At 39.0% G+C, this 20,458-nt stretch overlaps 1 protein-coding gene across 2 annotated transcripts in view; it reads left to right on the top strand.

Moving 5' to 3' along the window:
- Window positions 1–20,458, top strand: part of ATP13A4 (ATPase 13A4) — a 122,592-nt gene that overhangs the window by 49,990 nt on the left and 52,144 nt on the right. For both annotated transcript variants that reach the window (XM_040267520.1, XM_040267519.1), the window contains exons 3-9: window positions 4,128–4,274; window positions 6,706–6,776; window positions 6,870–6,950; window positions 8,538–8,607; window positions 10,608–10,742; window positions 15,287–15,356; window positions 18,134–18,268. In XM_040267520.1, the coding sequence (XP_040123454.1) occupies window positions 4,128–4,274; window positions 6,706–6,776; window positions 6,870–6,950; window positions 8,538–8,607; window positions 10,608–10,742; window positions 15,287–15,356; window positions 18,134–18,268 (709 nt within the window). The remainder of the gene's footprint in view (window positions 1–4,127; window positions 4,275–6,705; window positions 6,777–6,869; window positions 6,951–8,537; window positions 8,608–10,607; window positions 10,743–15,286; window positions 15,357–18,133; window positions 18,269–20,458) is intronic.

Genomic DNA, 20,458 nt, shown 5'->3' with positions numbered 1-20,458 from the left:
GATCTGATATATGAACTGATGAACTATGGAATGAAGTTCGTGACATTGTGCAGGAGACAGGGATCAAGACCATCCCCATGGAAAAGAAATGCAAAAAAGCAAAATGGCTGTCTGGGGAGGCCTTACAAATAGCTGTGAAGAGAAGAGAGGTGAAAAGCAAAGAGAAATATCATGTAAGAATCGAATTGCCAGTCTATGTCTGATGCAGGATACGGCACGCTTCGGGCTGGTACACGGGGATGACCCAGAGAGATGTTGTGGGGAGGGGGGTGGGAGGGGGGTTCATGTTTGGGAACGCATGTACACCCGTGGTGGATTCATGTCAATGTATGGCAAAACCAATACAGAATTGTAAAGTAAAATAAAAAATAAATTTAAAAAAAATGAAAAAAAAGAAAAGAAAAGGAAAGATATAGGCATCTAAATGCAGAGTTCCAAAGAATAGCAAGAAGAGATAAGAAAGCCTTCTTCAGCGATCAATGCAAAGAAATAGAGGAAAACAACAGATTGGGAAAGACTAGAGATCTCTTCAAGAAAATTAGAGATACCAAGGGGACATTTCATGCAAAGATGGGCTCGATAAAGGACAGAAATGGTATGGACCTAACAGAAGCAGAAGATATTAAGAAGAGGTGGCAAGAATACATGGAAGAACTGTACAAAAAAGATCTTCACGACCCAGATAGTCATGATGATGTGATCACTAATCTAGAACCAGACATCTTGGAATGTGAAGTCAAGTGGGCCTTAGAAAGCATCACTGCAAACAAAGCTAGTGGAGGTGATGGAAATCCAATTGAGCTGTTTCAAATCCTGAAAGATGATGCTGTGAAAGTGCTGCACTCAATATGCCAGCCAATTTGGAAAACTCAGCAGTGGCCACAGGACTGGAAAAGGTCAGTTTTCATTCCAATTCCAAAGAAAGGCAATGCCAAATAATGCTCAAACTACCACACAATTGCACTCATCTCACATGCTACTAAAGTAATGCTCAAAATTCTCCAAGCCAGGCTTCAGCAATATGTGAACCATGAACTCTCTGACGTTCAAGCTGGTTTTAGAAAAGGCAGAGGAACCAGAGATCAAATTGCCAACATCCGCTGGATCATCGAAAAAGAAAGAGAATTCCAGAAAAAACATCTCTTTCTGCTTTATTGACTATGCCAAAGCCTTTGACTGTGTGGATCACTAGAAACTATGGAAAATTCTGAAAGAGATGGGAATCTCAGATCACCTGACCTGCCTCTTGAGAAATCTGTATGCAGGTCAGGAAGCAACAGTTAGAACTGGACATGGAGCAACAGACTGGTTCCAAATAGGAAAAGGAGTGCGTCAAGGCTGTATATGGTCACCCTGCTTATTTAACTTATATGCAGAGTACATCATGAGAAACGCTGGACTGGAAGAAACACAAGATGGAATCAAGATTGCCGGGAGAAATATCAATAACCTCAGATATGCAGATGACACCACCCTTATGGCAGAAACTGAAGAGGAGCTAAAAAGCCTCTTGATGAAAGTGAAAGTGGAGAGCGAAGTAAAGCTCAACATTCAGAAAACAAAGATCATGGCATCCGGTCCCATCACTTCATGGGAAATAGATGGGGAAACAGTGGAAACAGTGTCAGACTTTATTTTTTGGGCTCCAAAATCACTGCAGATGGTGATTGCAGCCATGAAATTAAAAGACGCTTACTCCTTGGAAGGAAAGTTATGACCAACCTAGATAGCATATTCAAAAGCAGAGACATTACTTTGCTGACTAAGGTCTGTCTAGTCAAGGCTATGGTTTTTCCTGTGGTCATGTATGGATGTGAGAGTTGGACTGTGAAGAAGGCTGAGCACCGAAGAATTGATGCTTTTGAACTGTGGTGTTGGAGAAGACTCTTGAGAGTCCCTTGGACTGCAAGGAGATCCAACCAGTCCATTCTGAAGGAGATCAACCCTGGGATTTCTTTGGAAGGAATGATGCTAAAGCTGAAACTCCAGTACTTTGGCCACCTCATGGGAAGAGTTGACTCATTGGAAAAGACTCTGATGCTGGGAGGGATTGGGGGCAGGAGGAGAAGGGGACGACAGAGGATGAGATGGCTGGATGGCATCACGGACTCGATGGACGTGAGTTTGAGTGAACTCTGGGAGTTGGTGATGGACAGGGAGGCCTGGCGTGCTGCGATTCTTGGGGTCGCAAAGAGTCAGACACGACTGAGCAACTGAACTGAACTGAAAACATAATAAGTGCTCAATAAGTATTAAGTGTTGTATTACTGTTATTGGAAACACAAAGTTTTTCTCATAACACAGCCCTTGACTCTTTCATGTGGTCAAAGGCAAAGCTGGATGATGCTGAGCTGTGTCGAGTTGTGTTCTAGGGAACTGGTGGCGTATTCCACAGTACCTGGAACATGCCCTAGTTCAGTGGCTTAGTACTGGAAATGCAGCCAGCTTCAGTCATTCTTAGGCTGTGAAGGTAACTCCATGCAGATGTGATTTTATTTAGTAATTAAGAAATGAAATATAGCCAACTTTACTGGTTTTTAATATTAACTCATTAACTTTCAAATTTCTACTAAAGTTTTTCCTTCCTCCCCTCCTCTCTCTTTAAAATTTCCTCTCCTTTTCTCTCCTTTCCTTCTCTTTCCTCTCCTTTCTTCTCTTCCTCTCCCTTCTTCTGTTCTCCCTACTTCCTTTGGTCATCTCCCTCCTCTCTCTCTCTCCACTTGTCTCTCTCAGAATCTGTGCTAAGCCAGGCTGGAGCACAGACATCCATCAGACATGATCTCTACAGTCTTGGAGAAGTGATAAGGTGAGGGGACAGAGGATGATGCAGTGAGGTAGTATGTGCTAAGAATCTCAAGTACCCTGATGATTTAGAGGAAAGATCAGAGAAATTAGGAATGTTCCCATACATGAACTCTGAGTCAGAAGGATGGTTAGGATCGGGCCCCAGGGAGACTTAAAGATACTCCAGGCTGAGGAAACAGCAGGAACAAAGGCATGGAGGTGGGCTTTGCCTGAGGAAAATCATTGTAAAAGACTTAGCTACAATAATTACTAACGCTTCTCACTGCCTTTTGCAGTCAGCTCACTCTTCATGGCAAAAGTGGTTGTGATGGAGACAATCTCTGGTTCTGACCTACATTCCTAGACCTCAAATTGCTTCCCAGGCTTCATTTTTCCTGGCCATTCTTCCCAGCTCCTGAGGTTTACCAGACATACAAGTGGAATTTATGTGTGCCATTTACCCATTCAGATAATAACCACGGCTATTATCAATAAGTCTCTAAGGGACCGTCATGGTTACTCAATCCAGTGCTGCTGCCTGTAGTTTTATGCTGTGAACTGAAACTGAAGCAGCTTCAGTTAGGGTCATGCACAAAGATACCTTCCTCAGTGCTGCCTCTGCCAACATCTTGACAATTACCCCTGGGCATGTTCAGCTCACACTTTCCATACTTTTCTCATCCATTCATCAGACTCTCATTGAGTGAATCAAAATTCCCCACGTGGATGGGATGTAAGCGACAGTAAAATATGGCACCTACCTTCAAGATAGTCTGGAAGAACTAAGAGAATGTAATGCAGAAGGTAATTGGGAGCCCAAGAGAGGGACAGTGGCAGTCTTTTGGAGTTGGTATAGTGACAGTCCTCCCCACCGCCACCCCCACAAGAGGTGTTAAAGGGGTTGTTCTGGAAGCGGTGGAATTGAAGTTAAGCCTCAAAATAAGAGGATGGTTCAGTGCACCTGGTCTCTTAGCCCTTTAGAAACACTTTGGAATGCTTGCTTGTTTGAGACTTTTTTTTCCCTGTGAAATTTGTATGTGGTTGTAGCCCCATGGTTGGAGGGTAATAGGGAAAACTGGTTCTTACCTGAACATCTGCCTCATGACTCTTGAGTGCTGTCATATGCCACGGCATCATATTCACCTCTGACTCCTCAGTAAGTGATGACGAGACTTTGCCCCTTAAAGCTCTAAATCTACCAGCTTCCAAAGGCATATAGTCCCATCAAGAGAGTTTATTAACTCTGCAAACTTACACAATTATATTAAAACAATGCTTTTCGGGTTGAATTTTAGCCTGATGACTTCCTTAACTTCATGGGAGTTTGGTATTTATTTCCTCAGGATGAATTCCAAACTTACTCTCGGAAAAAGGTGATGTGGATCTGCCTGTCAGCCTTGAACAGCGCGTTTCGGCTCAATCCTGACAATCCTTTCATCACGGACGAGGAGAGTATCATAAATAGAGCCATAAGAAAGCCAGACCTAAAGGTAAGTACGATTATGGCTCCTATAGATGCTGGAGAAGTTGAATCTTTTTTCCTTCCAAATACAAGGTTAAATTCATATATAGTCAATACTTTAAAGTAACTAAAAATGGAATATAACCTTTAAAAATTGTGAGTCACTGTATTGTACACATGTAACTTACAGAATATTGTACAGCTGCTATATTTCAATAAAAGTGGGTAAATTCAGATCCTCCACTGGGCCAATCTTTAATTTACAGTATAGAACATTATAAAGAATATGGATTTTGGAGCCAGAGCTCAGTTCAAATCGCATCTTCATCCTTCAAAACTGCAATCTTGAGTCAATTACTAAACTCTGATAATGCCTACTGCTAATATTAATTGATGCAATTCAATTAGTTAAGAAATGCAAAGATCAATATGGTTGCAGGTATGTAGTGGATGTTCAGTGCATATTAACTCTTAGGAGTATCATGCCCTGTATTATAACGTATCCAACAGAATTTGTCTTACAGTAAAGGTTAATCCCCAAAGAATATCCTAGGAAGTTTATGTCTATAAAATGATCTTATTTTGAATTCTGTCATTCAAATGTAATTGGGTTACTCTTTTCCCATCATATTAAATTAGTATCACTTGAATTATGACTAGTTAACATTCATATTTAAAACATATTTATAACAGACTTCTTTCTCTTAAATTTATATAGGTGCAGGCAACTGTTTAAATTGGTTATGAGCTCAAGGTCAGTTTTTGGAAATAATAAAATCAATTGCTGAGCAGTTTCTCTACTGTCAATTGTTACCACTCAGCTGTCGTAATTGCCAAAATAAACAAAAGCAAAAAAGGTCAAGCGCCCAGCTGACAGATTGCTTAACCTGTTAGCTGGCCATGAACCTGGAGAAGTAGGCATCCCAAATCATCCCATGGATACAACCTTAGAATATTATTAGCCTCTACGATCTTTACATTTTAAAAATATATATATTTATTTATTTGGACTTCCCTAGTGGCTCAGGGGTAAATAATTCACCCGCCAATGCAGGAGATGTGGGTTCAATCCCTGGGTTGGGAAGATCCCTTGGAGAAGGAAATGGCAACTTACTCCAGTATTCTTGCCTGGGAAGTCCCGTGGACAGAGAGCCTGGTGGGTTCCAGACCATGGGATCACAGAAGTTGAACTCGACCACAACAACAACAGCATGATTTATTTGTTTTGCTGCACCAGGTCTTAGTTACAGCACATGGGATCTTTAATCTTTGTTGGTGTCTTTAGTTACGGCACGTGGGATCTAATTCCTTGACCAGGGATCAAACCTGGGCTCCCTGCATTGGGATCTCAGAGTCTTAGCCACTGGACCACCAGGGAAGTCTCTCCACCATCTTTAATTCCATCAAACAAATAAGTGGACTGACAAATGAAGACACATGTTCAACAAAATGTGAGGAAGGGACAGAAGTCTTAAAAAGGAAAGTTCTGGGACCTAGGCTCAATATCTGCACTTATCAGTGTTTTTAAAAGTGCCTTAGTTGACTCCAGCTATTGCTGCATGACAACACGACAGTCTTACCATTTCTCTTTGTGCTTAATTAGACCACCAGTTAAGGGAAGTTCAGATTCAAAGGTAAAATTGCTTTAAAAATTAGAAACAGAAAGTCATAATGTCATAAGCATTAACCTTTCTTCTCCTTCCCATTGCCAGTACCCTCGGATGCTCATTTCCTAGAGTTCATTTTCTTGCAATAATATCCTCAAAGACTTCTAGAACCTGTCACTCTAATCTTTTTTTTTAGTGTCTCTTCCATAGGTTATTCTGCAAATCTGTTGCTTACAAAATTAAGTTCTAAACATTTACCCAAGCATTTGAGAATTCATACTCTGATCTTTATTCATCCTTCCAGCCTCTTTCTCTATTCTGCTGTCAAATAGGTCCCCTCACCTGCCTTCCCCCACAACTAAATTGTACAAAACCTCTTTGAAATGTCATCTTCTCGTCTGAACAAAATTCTTCCAATCCTTTAAGAATGCAGCTCTGATTCTTCTCCATGACACCTTCTGTCATCTACCCTCTATATTTCTATAGTATTTCAATCCTATAATTTTTGCTTTATTATGCATTCATTTCTTTGACATTTATAAAATTTGACTATATGATACAGTTTTCCCTTTTTATAACATATTTCCTTCCCTTGTTAGGTTATCAAGCAGTGGAATGCAGAGGCTGAGTTTTACTTATATATTAAGTCCATGGTACACATTGATTGAATGAAGACTTCAAATAAAGAATGCCATTTCTTTATTTGAAGGATATGCTAGGAAAGGATAACATTTTAAGTATGTTAGATTAGCTAACATACTTTGCTTCTTTCACAAATGCTTCTTTAGTCTCTGGATTGTGTGTATCCATTGATCCTCAAACTGGAGATTTCTTAGTACTTTTCTTTTGCAGGTGAGATGCATAAAAGTGCAGAAAATAAGATATGTTTGGGACAACTTGGAAGGACATTTCCAGAAAATTGGGTAAGTTGTTTGAACAATTATATCCAAAAAGAAAAATACTATCTCAGATATATTTTGCTAAATATGTCTTTCTCAATATTATTGTTATTTTAGCTGTTTGGAAGACTGGCTAAGTTCTGCCAAGATACATCTAAAGTTTGGATCTGGTCTGACAACAGAAGAACAAGAGATTAGGTACCAAGTTTATTGTTATCTATCTATGTACCTATAGATGCATAATGCCTATACTGTTATCTATATTGTTATCCATCTATATTGACAGCTGGAAACGACTGTCACCAATTAGTCTAAAAGAGGGCCCAGAAAATAGCTGTCTTAACTGGTTATTAATAATATCAGAATATGTTGTAGTGCTCTATTTGATATTATTAAAACAAATGCTTTTATATACATTATCTCACTTCATCAGAGCAACTTCGTGGGGGAGTTAGAACAGACACCCTTATCATCTCAATAAAACAGATGAAAAATCTGAGACTCAGAAAGGTTAATGGTCTAAACAAGGTCACACGATGGAAGTGACAGAGGAAGAATTACATCTTTGACTATAGGTTTAGTTATCTTTCTACTCTGCATGATGCTTCTCAGTGTTACTATAATAAGGTTGAACCAGTTTTGACTAATCAGGAAATAAGTATTATATAATGTAGCAAAATAATAATCGTAGAGCAGTAGAAGAATATCACTCAAGACTTGTAGCTCTTCTACAATTCTGAATCAGTTACTGGGCATCGAAGTGATGTTTGGGAAGGGCATTGTGTTGAATGTCAAGAGCCTGTTACTAATTTCCTATGTGCTTTAAGCACATAGCTTCTCCTTTCTGGGTTTCAGTTTCCTAACTGTTAAAAGCGGGGAAGGAGAACTCTATACACACCTTGCTAGTCCTAAGTTGCTATGATCCCTGCATTCCCCTCCTGACCATTTTAGAGTGGAGCCTTGGTGGCACTTTGAATAGACCCACAGTCTATATACAGTATCACCCTCAGTTGGATGCTTGTTAGAAATGCAGAATCTCAGACCAAACCTCACCCTTACTGAATCAGAATCTCGCCATTAACAAGACCACAAGGTTATCTATGTGAACATTACATTTGGGAAGCACTGCTGTAATACATTCTGTTAAGGTCTTTGATCTGAGCATTTACATAGAAGCCACAGATAAAGTGTTTTAGTGTTCCTAACAGCAAAATACTCACAGAGAGTCATTGTTCTGTAGAATCAAAGAAACACATCTCTGAGTTTTCAATTAAAGGGCTGTGTATCTGTGCAACTATTTTTGAGAACTCAACATCTTTTCACTCACATTAAAATAAATTCTGCAGCTTCCCAGAACTAAATAGGAGGAGGGAAGCAGGCATGGTATTTCTTATCAGTAAACCTGTTCTCTTGTAATGAACCCCCATCTCACATCCATGGAGCCAGAGTTGGAGAGAGACAGAGTTGAGAGGGTGCCAATCATGAAACTGCCTGAATAGAACAATGACTGAAACTAAATATCCAAATTACTGTCAGGAAAAAATTTTAACTTCATGAAGAGTCCAGTTCAGTAAATGTAATAGGATCATGTTTATTGGTTTTGCACCTGGAAACCCTCCCTTTCTCCACTTATTTTGAGAAAGATGGAGGTATTATGTTACAAGGGAGGCTTATATTGATCTGACAAGTGAGAAAGCGAACATGGACCAGACCTTTTTATGAATGGATGAGAAATCATTTATTTTTATTAGTAGTGACTGAGTGATCTGTGATCTCTCCCCACAGGAGGTTAATATGTGGGCCAAATACTATCGATGTTGAAATCACACCCATTTGGAAGCTGCTCATCAAGGAGGTATCGTTATTTTCTCTTGGTGCTGGCTGGAAAAGTTTGGTTCTAGTCAAATGATCAAGAATGCTATTTGTCAATGGTAACCATAATTTGGACTATCTTAAAAGAATGCTAAGCATATTCACATCCCTACTCTTTCTTGGGGTCCATTTTTGCATACACATTGCCTGTTATAGCATAAGATAGGATGGTCATGTGTCTACTTACCCTTTAATGACTCAGTGAACATAGGATTTTCGTTCTATGTTTCCTTTCGAATCCTATGCTTTTATCTTCTGTCTCATCTTTGTGACACTGTAATAATAATTAAAACTTAACCAACTCAATCCCTTTCTTATGGACAACATACACAATTTCCTCAGCACCTAAAATTGTAAGAGAAAAGCATTTGTTTAGCCTTATTAGTTCTATTGATCTCAGTGTGTGGGGGGGGGGGGGGAAAGAAAGATTTGACCATCATTTACTTCCTTGAACTTTTTCTCGTTGACTCTATCCCTGGGCTTATTCTTCATTTTACAGTGATTACTGACACTGTAACTATACGGCTACACTCTGGATCCTCTCCTGCACATGATCTCTGCTCCTCGTTGCCTTAAAACAGGCTTACTAAACCCCAGCTTCTTTCTCAATAATTTTTAGCAAGCTTTAAGGCATGAATGAGAGCAGAAAAAACCGATAAGAAAAGTTTCTCTGTGCTTATTCCCTAGCCAGAGGCAAAGATTACGATTTGTGTTTTAGAAAGATGAAAATCAACTAGAAGGAATTTGAGTAAAGGCACAAAATGTTTTTAACCCGAGCAGGATTACAGCTGTTGGAGTTAAATCTCTACTTTCTCCCATAGTGTTCTAGATGCTCAGCTACAGATTATCCCTTCAGCTTGGCTCTCTATTTATGAGAAAATTTAGTCTTCAACTCATACAATAAAGTACTTGAAAGGCTTTAGATATGACAATGTTTGTCATAGAGAAGGACAGTAAACTAGAAAGAATTTAAACTTTGTAAACCTGACCTACTACTTCAGTCTTCTGAAGGCCAGTAAATGTAAACTGGACACGAGTCTACTACTACATACATGCGATAGACATACAATGTGTTAGTTACTCAGTCGTGTCCAACTCTGTGCGACCCCTATGAACTGTAGCCCTCAAGGCTCTTCTGTCCATGGAATTCTCCAGGCAAAAACACTGGAGTTGCCATTTCCTTCTCCAGGGTATCTTCCTGACCCAGGGATTGAACCTGGGTCTCCTGCATTGCAGGCAGATTCTTTACCATCTGAGTCCCCAGGGAAGCCATGATATTATGTACTCCTCAAAGGACAGTTGTCACGGTCAACATGAGGAGACATGCGATGATCCTTTGTAAATTAATAATGTCCAGTGGTGATTAACGGAGAAGGCAATGCACCCCACTCGAGTACTCTTGCCTGGAAATTCCCATGGACGGAGGAGCCTCGGACACGACTGAGCAACTTCACTTTCACTTTTCACTTTCATGCATTGGAGAAGGAAATGGCAACCCACTCCAGTGTTCTTGCCTGGAGAATCCCAGGGACGGCAGAGCCTGGTGGGCTGCCGTCTATGGGGTCGCACAGAGTTGGACACGACTGAAGTGACTTAGCAGCAGCAGCAGCAGCAGCAGTGGTGATTAAAAGTAAGTTGCTCTGGGGCCAGATTGTCTGGGTTCAGATCCTGGTCTATGATACTTGCTGCTCTGTGACTTTGGGCAATTTCTCAATATCTAAAGTCAGTTTCTTCATCTTTACCATGGAGATAAGTAATGGCTTCTGTTTTAATGAGATAATTATGGGAATTAAATGAGTAAATTCAGGTCAAGTTGCTTAGTGCAGTATCTAGCACATGGTAATTGCTGCATAAATAAAATAAGAATATTTTATAGGATGATTTGTGTCATGAAGATGATTATGATAACAAAAAAGCCAATGAATAGCCAAGTGTAAAGCCTAAATATCTCCTTTGTCTTCCTGTTTTTATGTCTGCCAATAGGTTTTAAATCCATTTTATGTCTTTCAACTCTTCAGTGTCTGTCTGTGGTTTAGTGAAGACTATAAGGAGTATGCTTTTGCCATCATAATCATGTCCATCATTTCCATCGTTTTGACTGTATATGATCTCAGAGAGGTGAGTTTAACCACTAAGTCTCAAAAAGGAAGAATTCTGACTTTGTTGAAATTTTGTTAGAAAAGAGTATAATGGGGAAATCGTCATTGCCCACCATGTGTGTGCTCAGTAGTGTCTGACTGTTTTGTGACCCCATGGACTGTAGCCCACCAGGCTCCTGATCCATGGGATTTTCCAGGCAAGAATACTGGAGTAGGTTGCCATTCCTTTCTACAGGGGATATTCCCAACCCAGGGATCAAACCCAGGTGTCCTGCCCTGCAGGCAGATACTTAACTGCTGAGCCACCTGGAAGAAGTCACTGCTCACCTCCTAACAAATGAGACCACATTTGTAAATATCTAGCATAATTGCTGATACTCAACAAGTACTAGTTCTTTCCATTCCTTCACATCTCAATCCCTAACCTTTCAAGTTATTTTTCCCCTCTGTTTATTTTTACTAGAATATGTCTATAAAAATAAGTGAAAAATATGTGGAGAATACTGATGGATCTTAATGGTGGTGGAGGTAGAGGAGTCTTTAATGTTTAATAGGGACTTCTGTGGCTTAGTCAGTAAAGAGTTTGCCTGCAGTGCAGGACACTGGGCTGGGTCAGGAAGATCCCCTGAGAAGGAAATAGCAACCAGCTCCAGTACTCTTGCCTAGGAAATCCCATGGGCAGAGCAGCCTGGTGGGCTACAGTCCATGGGGTCTCAAAGAGATGGACATGACTTAGTGACTACACCGTCGCCACCAAGGAATGTTTAGTATCTTTACTCTTTATGTTGAGTTGGCACTCATTTGTCAACACCCCAATCCAGCTCTTGGTTTTCCTTATACCTATACCAGGGCATCCAGGTGCTGTTGGAAAAAGTATTACACAGTATAGGTTGGTTGATTGTGTTATAAATCTGATGCAAGCTTTCTATATGTCTCCAGTCAACATGCTCTCCAATTCTCCGAAATTAAAGTTTCAGACCAAACCTTCATTCGAGTTTCTAAGATGCCTAACTACTCACATTCTACCTTTCCTCTAACTCAGCTAATAGTCTGTTTCATTGCTTTTTTCACAAAGATGGAAACCATAAGACAGGAATTTGCTCCGTTCCCCATTCTCCAACAACCAGATGATTTTTGTCTCCACCTTCCTCCTGCCTTGATCTCTCTTACATATGAGGAAATGCCATTTGCCTGCCTTCTTCTAATTTTTTTTGGTATTTATTTTTATTTATTTGATTGCACCAGGTCTTGGGAACTCTCAGTTGCTGCATGTGGGATCTAGTTTCTCAAGCAAGAATTGAGCCCAGGCCCCTTGTATTGGGAGCTCAGAGTCTTAGCCACTGACCCACCAGGGAAGTCCTCTGCCCGTGCTTTATAGCATTCTGTCCTACCTTCTCAGCCTGCATATGTGGTCAGTGAATGACTCCTTCTGGCTCCCCCTCCTTAAGAGCTTTCACATCAGCATTTAAACAAGCTCATGTTTCTCCATCAGCATTTAAACATGTTCAAGTATTTCCCACCTTAAAAATAGAAAAAGAAACAAATGAAAAAAATCCGCCCCTCTTTTTTTTTTTTTCCGTGCCTTAAACTTCAGCTATGACTCTACCTCTTTTCGCCCTTTGAAGCAAAACTTACTGAGCTCATTTTGCTTCTTTCTTCATTTACTCATCTCCCTCTCATGTCTCACCCATGCTGAGCTGGCTTCCTCTCTTGTGATTCCATTCAAACAACTATTGTTAAGGTCATCACTATAATCCTAAAATAACTTTAAAATTAAAGGACAATTCTTTTCTTTAAATTAGGTGGTGGTGGTGTTTCTTAATAGAAGGAATAACATATGGATATAATAAAATTCAAGCAGGACAAAACTGTAAATGAGGAGTAAATACTCCTCCTTCTTTCAGTGTTTGGGTCTCCTTTTAAGAGGCATTCACTGGGACCAGATGCTTTACATACTTCTAGCACAGTTAAGGGAGAAGGCAATGGCAACTCACTCTAGTACTCTTGCCTGGAAAATCCCACGGACGGAGGAGCCCGGTGGGCTGCAGTCCATGGGTCTCGAAGAGTCGGACATGACTGAGCAACTTCACTTTCACTTTTCACTTTCATGCATTGGAGAAGGAAATGGCAACCCACTCCAGTGTTCTTGCCTAGAGAATCCCAGGGACAGGGGAGCCTGGTGGGCTGCCATCTGTGGGGTCACACAGAGTCGGACACAACTGAAGTGACTTAGCAGCAGCAGCAGCAGCAGCACAGTTAAACACATATGCATTAATTTGTTTTGTGCAAATGGAAGTATACTATATATACTGTTACACAGTTGCAATTTTCACCTAATATATCTTAAATATCTTTCCATATCTGCACAAATATGCTTTCTCTAAATGTATCATAATTTTGAAGACAGTCATATTGATGGATATTTAGATTGTTCTTAGTCTTTTGCTGGTAAAACACTGATACATTGAGGATATTTGCACATATATATTTTCACACAGCAATGTATATGTATGTTTACAAATATGTATAAATCACAAGTATGTGTAATTTATATCACATGTAAATGTGTGTATAATGTATCTGTATTGATAAGGAGATACGAATTTTCTATATTTGAAACTAGAACTACTTAATCATAAGCTGTACACTATTTTAGTAGACATTGTCAAGTGTCTCTTAAACAAGTAATACTAATATTCCCCCAAGAGTAGATGAGTGTTTTCCTCATCTTTGCCACTATAAGTGAAAACAGAATTCTTTAACTTTAATTGCATGTTTTCCATTGAGAGTTGAACTTTTTTTCTTGTTTTAAGCTGTTTGTTTTTCTTTTGCTGTGAACTGTATTCATGTCCCTCATTAATTTTTATTGAGTGGCTGGTCATTAGTTTGCAGATTTTATGATTCCTTTCCTACAGTGAATACTTTTTCCAAAGTGCAGATTTCACTAAACCTCTCAGTCGCATTTGACTGTGTTAACTGCTTTCCCTTTGGCTTCACCGACAACACACCCCGCTTCTCTAGATGTTCCTCCATTCTCCCCACAACCCCTCCAGCCCCACCTCTTTTTTTTTTTTTTCCTTTTTGGCTGCTCCTTTCACAGTGAGGAACTTCCTTGACCAGGGATTGAACCTGTGCCTCCTGCAGTGAAAGTGAGGAGTCTGAATCACTAGACCACCAGGGAAGTCTCTTTTCATAGTTCATCCCCCTCAACCTGGCTTTTCAAAACATGGATGTCTAAAAACCAAAACAATGTGAAACTGTTTACCCACTTAAAGGCTTCCTCTTCCTCCATCCCTCCACTTGTGCAACCTCTTTATTAACTTCTTGTGCTTTCTTCCAAAATTTTTTTTGAAATATACATATATTTTGTTTTTCTTTCCTATGTAAGAGGGAGCATAATTATATTATTTTCTACCTAGCTTTATTGCTATTATTAATAATGATGTCTTGATGGTCTTTTCATGAGAGTACAACTGAGTCTTAACTATTCTTATATTGTATATACTAATGAATTCTGAAAGCATATGCTAATGACTTTCAAATTTATGTATATATTTCCAGTCCAAATATCTCTTTTGAATTTGAAACTCATAGTTCAAAAACCTATTTATTTCAATGTCACTAAGATTTCTATTCATTCATTAGCTATATATGCTCCAAAAATACTTTACTTTTTCCACTTTATTGTTGATCATAGTGATATATTTATGTGTGTGATTATTTGATTAAATGTATTTACCCAGTAGGTTGTAAATTTCTTGATGGTAAGAATCATTTCTGCTTTGTTGACCATTCTACTGCTATCTCTTAGCATAAAGATTACTCAATAAATGTGGAATGACTGCATAAATAAATAAAATAATAGATTAATAGCAGAAAACTTTTTCACCTTATATTATTCTGTTGACTATTCTTAGGACATATTAATCAAATCTGCAAATGATTTGAAGCTAGGAGATTGAAGGAATGTCTTAAATAACAAAATCAGAAAAAAGAAAATGAAAAGACCAAATGATTGGGACTTTTTAATCCCCAGAACCATGTAAAAGGTCTTTCACACAATAGTTTCCTAATAAATGTGAAATCAAATATAATTGTGTTACTATTTTTGTCTGCTCTTATTTTTTCCACTGTCAATGTCCCATATATCTTATATATTAAAGTATATAAAATACTATGAGGAAAGAACAGGAACCATTAAACTCTTCATGAAGTTAAATTAGGAACTCTGATGTAGGATGACCCAAAGCTGAAATAATGCTTGGTTCTTGAAGCTATTTAGGCATAAACATAAATCTTGAATGATCAAAGTTCTTTTGAGTGGACAGAGCACGCTGGGAAATTTCTTTCTACTAAGCAACATGTGCTTCTTATCACTGGATGAAGACCACCGCAAGTTGGATGCTTTTTCAGTTGAGTAGCAGGCTACTCCGTCTTGTTTATAAAGAGTACATTCAATTGGCTCCATCTTTAAAGAAGGCTGAGACTCTACTGGCTATTTTCTAGGGCCTATCCTAAAAGAGAAAAGGCTTTTTTTTTCTATTGTCTGTTCTTCTTTTTCAGCAATCTGTAAAGCTCCACCGTTTAGTTGAAGCACATAATAACATTACAGTCTCTATATGTGGGAAAAATGGTAAGTCACTTCATTTTAGATCTATGTGTTGTCCATATGAAATCAGAAAGGGATTTAAATTTTTATTTCTGATTGTTTCTACTACTCTCATCTTCATATGTCTGTTTTGCTGTGCAATTACTTAAAGGGCTGAAGAACTTGACATTTTTTTTCACTTAAAAAATGTGAAGTAAAATTGACATAGCATAAACTGAACATATTAATATTTAAAGTGTACAATTTGGTAGATTTAGACATTGTACCTACCCATGAACTATCACCACAATAAAGACAATGACTGTCCATCACCTCTAAAAGTTGCCTCGTGCCTGTTTGTAATGTTCCCTCTCAACTTCTTACTGTGCATCCCCATCCTCAGGCAACCACTTTGCATGTTCAGGATATTTTATAAATGGTACTGCACAGTATGCATTTTTGCCTTTTAAAGTATCAGTTCAGTTCAGGCGTTCAGTCGTGTCCGACTCTTTGCAACCCCATGAACGCCATGAAAGCACGGCAGGCTTTCCTTTCCATCATCAACTTTTAAAGTATATTTTGGGTTTAATTTTGCAGAGAAAAAAGTTTATAATAATTGTGAAGTTCATCCATTTTGTTAAGAACATCAATAGCTTATTCTTATTTATAAGCAGATTCCACTGTCCAGGTAGACCAGTTAGTGAATGGATTTAGTTGTTGATGGAAATTTGAGTTGTTTCCACTTTGGGACTATTACAAATAATTCTACTTGAATGTTTGGATTAAATTCTTTCTATGGACATGCATTTTCATTTCTTATGGGAAAATACCTGACTGTAGAATGACTGAATCATATGAAAAATACATATTTAACTTTTAAAGAAACTGCAAAACTGTTTTCAGAAGTGGTTGTGCCATTGTGCATTCCCACCAGCAGTGTGTAAGAGTTCCAGTTGCTTCCCTTTCTTGCCACTACTCAGTATGGTCAGTCTTTTTCATTTTAATCATTTAAATAGGTGAGTGGTAGTATCTCATTGTTGTTTTAATTTGCATTTTCCTAATGACTAATGGAGGGCTTCCCTGGTGGCTCAGAGGTTAAAGTGTCTGCCTCCAATGCGGGAGACCTGGGTTCGATCCCTGGGTTGGGAAGATCCCCTGGAGAAGGAAATGGCAACCCACTCCACTATTCTTGCCTAGAGAACCCCATGGACGGTGGGCTGCCATCCACGGGGTCGCAAAGAGTCAGACACGACTGAGCAACTTCACTTTCACTTTCATTTTTTGCAAACAGATATCCAAAATGTCCTAATACCATATATTGAAAGGGCAATCCTTTCTTCACTTAATTGTCTTTGCACTTTTGTCAAAAATCAGTTTCCTGTACCTGAATGGATCTATCTGGACTCCTTATCCTATTCATCCTATTCTAATATTTACCTGTCTTTATATTAATTCCATGTAACGTGACTATATAAGTCTTAAAATAGAATATTAGTCCTCCACTTTGTTCTCTTTCAGAGTTGTTTTGGCAATATAGGGCTCTTTGCATTTCCATATGACTCTTAGAATCAGCTTGTCGATTTCTACCAAAAAAAACATGCTAAAAGTTTGACTGGGATTGTGTTGAATCTGTAGATCAATTGGTGAAAAATTGGTATGTTAACAAATTTGGGTCTTGTGACCTATGGACATGCTATCTCTCCATTTAATCTTCTTTGATTTCTCTCAGTCATGTCTTATAGTTCTCAGTGTAGAGCCTTTTACATTCTTTTTCATTACTGCGTTTTTACTGCTCATAACCCCTCTCAGAGAACAGAATTAGAGAAACTACATATAGAAAAAGGCAAGCAAATATATTTGTATATATTCTTATATATACACACAGGCACATCTATGTTATTTTACTGTCTATCTGTTGAAAATCCTCCATTTACACTATCATTTCCAATTCCAGTCCAGTACCACAAAGTTCATTCTGATTTTATTTCTGTTTCTTATAACTTCCTTTCTTCAGTGAGAAACCTGTCTCTCTTCAGCCTCATTATATCAACTTATAGTATCAATCCTGACTTTCTCACCCTGGCTGGACTCCAATATCTCCAACCAGACCACTGCCACTATGTGGATCTTGTCTCCCTCCTTGGGCTCTGACACTCTGCACCCAGCCACGTAAGCACCCACTCATCCAGTTAAGGCTTCACCATGTGGAATGGTCTACTACCCCTATCCGCACTTTACCCAGCCCCTTGCATGATGTCTATCTTGCTTAACTGCTTGTAGCTTTGGGGCTTTGGGACTGAACAAGGAAGGTAAGAAATAAAGGAAGGTCAGAAAGAAGGACAGAAGGCAGAAAGGAAGGATATATTTTTCAATTTTCTTACTATGAGTAAGAATAAATATCTTTTCAAACACCATGCCGCTTGTAGTATGTATGTGTGTGTCTGTTTGCATGTGAATTATATGGTAACATATCCAGTAATTTTGCTATACAGTCATTTGCTTTACATCTCTTTTTTTCTCAAACTCTTTTAAAATTAGGAATATTAATCTTTTGTCTGCAATGTAAGTTTCAAACATGTTCTCTGAATTTGTCATTAGTTTTTTTCTCTATTTTTTAATTGTCACACAAAGGTCTTTATTTTATGTAATATAATTTACTACATTTTTTCTTATTGTTTGCAGATTTAGAGTCAATGTTGTGGAATTGCTTCCTTTTCATATATGCTTTGGTTGCTTTTTCATTGATTTCCAATTTAGGTAGATGTTGAACTGTGTTCTTGTGGGAAAAAACCTGACGCAACTTTGTTTCCTCACACTTTCAGCTGGAGTCCAGGAGCTAGAATCACGCTTCCTGGTACCTGGAGATCTGTTAATTCTGATGGGGAACAAAGTGCAAATGCCGTGTGATGCCATTCTGATTGATGGCAGCTGTGTGGTGAATGAAGGCATGCTGACAGGTACAGTTCTATCGCCTCACATACAGCCTCTGCTGCTTCTCCCAGGTTTCTCCTGAATGATAACTGCAGAGCATGCGGCTGCTATGGGACCTTCCTACTCTCACAAATCTTACTAATAGTCCTGCACTGGACAGACCTGAGAGTTCAAATTAAAGCTGATTTCTATATGCTAGGTTTGATAACAGTCCTACCTTTTTGAGGGTTTAGCATTTCTTTCCTGCAAAAACGATTATTACAATCCTGTCATTTTAAAGATTTAAAAAAATTTAAAGGTCATTTGATGTTTCAGAATCACCTGTGGCTTTTATGTTTAGTGTTTTTCTATAAAATGTATCTTCAGATAAACACAGATGGTTTGAAAACCGTTAATGACATCCTGAAACACCCTTCCTGCCCCAGGTCAAGTTCAAGCTCTTTCTAGCTTGGTTTGAAAATGTTGAAAAGTAGTTGATGCAGGATTTGCCAAAGCTGCTACTTTGAAAATGCACACTGGATATTTTTGAATAATTGTGTTTCATTTTTACTTTTCATTGTTATTTATTATAATTTTAAATAAGTAAATATTTGGCTTCACTGGGTCTTAGTTGCAGCACATGGAATGTTTTGTTGGGTCATGCTGGATCTTTGTGACACATGGGCTTAGTTGCCCCAGGCATGTGGAACTTTAATTCCCCAACCAGTGATTGTACCCGCATCACCTGCCTTATAAAGTGGATTCTTAACCACTGAACCACCAGAGAAGTCCCCGGATTTAATTTTTCAATTGCATGCTGGAGCTGGGAGAGATGTCATGTCAGGGATATGGGAGCTGAGGTTCAGAGAGAAGGTCTTGCTCAAGGTCATAGTGCTTTGAGTTCTAACTCACATATGCACTTATGAGGAGATGTTAGAGCCTTTCTGTAAGAATCACAAACGCTTTTTCAGAGATAGAATTGGAGGCTGTAAATGTATTGATGTACTGTGATTCTCATTAAAGTCCAAATCAAACCATTTCTCCTGGCGGACCGGGAAGGCATGAAATGCAGACAGGAGTACACAGTCCCCTCCTGTGTGAACTTATGAAAAAACAAAAACGATGTGACAGGTCGGGTTTCTTTCCCCAAGTAATCCATAGATTTGATAAAAACTCCTTTGTGCTGGGACACTTACAATACCAAATATCATTTTCCTAATGAAAGCAGCTCTAGTATACTGGGACATATCCCTGACTTTATATTAGCCTTTCTATGAATGGAGGTAGAGGATTTTAACAAGCTTTCTCAGAACAGGCGCTATTATTTACTTTCACAATTCATTCACCACCTTGTATTAGCACTTCAATCCACTGAAATCTGCCCTTCCCAGTACACTGGCGAAAGTCACTAAAGTCTCAATTGGCGAATCCAATGGATTCTTTAAATTTCTCATCTTTTTAGCCGACCTGCAGCATTTGACTGTTCTGACCACCTCTTCCTTCTGAAAACACGTCTCTCTAACCTTCCCGGATAGCACTGTCTCTTTCTGAATAACACTCTTCAGTGTCCTGTGTGGCTCCATTTCCTCCACCTCTTCGATTTCTGGAGCTGTTCAGGGTTCTTTGATTTTTTCTTTTTTCATCTTTCATGTGATCCCTAAATAATCTTGTCTCTTCCCATAATTGTAATCATGTCTATAGGGTGATGAACTGTGACTAAATATCTCCAGTCAAGACCTCTCCCGTGAGCTCAGGACCCGAATAAATTAACTACCTACAAAGCAACTCACCGTGGTCCTTCCACAAGTCATCTTTAACTCAGAGACCAAAAGGCAATTCCTCCTTCCTCCTATAAGGATTCCAGCAATCTTTATGTTAATGATTAACACCCACCCTCTGCTCACTCTTTCAAGTCAGAAGCCAGGAAGCCACTTAAAATTCCACTGTCGCTGTGATCTACCAATATAAAAATCTCCCCAAGTTTGGTAGCTGCTCACTTTTTTATTTCTCAAAAACAGTTCTTTCCTACTCCCACTGTCCGCTGCAATAGTTCAGACCTTGTCCTCTTCAACTGGGACCCTTGCAATGGTTTCCCAACTGTATGAGCCTGCAACCTCATCAGTCTTCCAATTCATTCCCTGTATTGAAGAGAGATTGCACTCTCTTGTATGTAAATGTGATGGTACTCTCCTGAGTCGAACAAGGAAATACCTCCCTATTTCTCTCCTGCCACCAGT

The sequence above is a fragment of the Oryx dammah genome, unplaced genomic scaffold, assembly GCF_014754425.2.
Source record: "Oryx dammah isolate SB20612 unplaced genomic scaffold, SCBI_Odam_1.1 HiC_scaffold_2, whole genome shotgun sequence".
Taxonomy (NCBI): domain Eukaryota; kingdom Metazoa; phylum Chordata; class Mammalia; order Artiodactyla; family Bovidae; genus Oryx; species Oryx dammah.
This window is presented reverse-complemented; position numbering and strand designations above follow the sequence as displayed.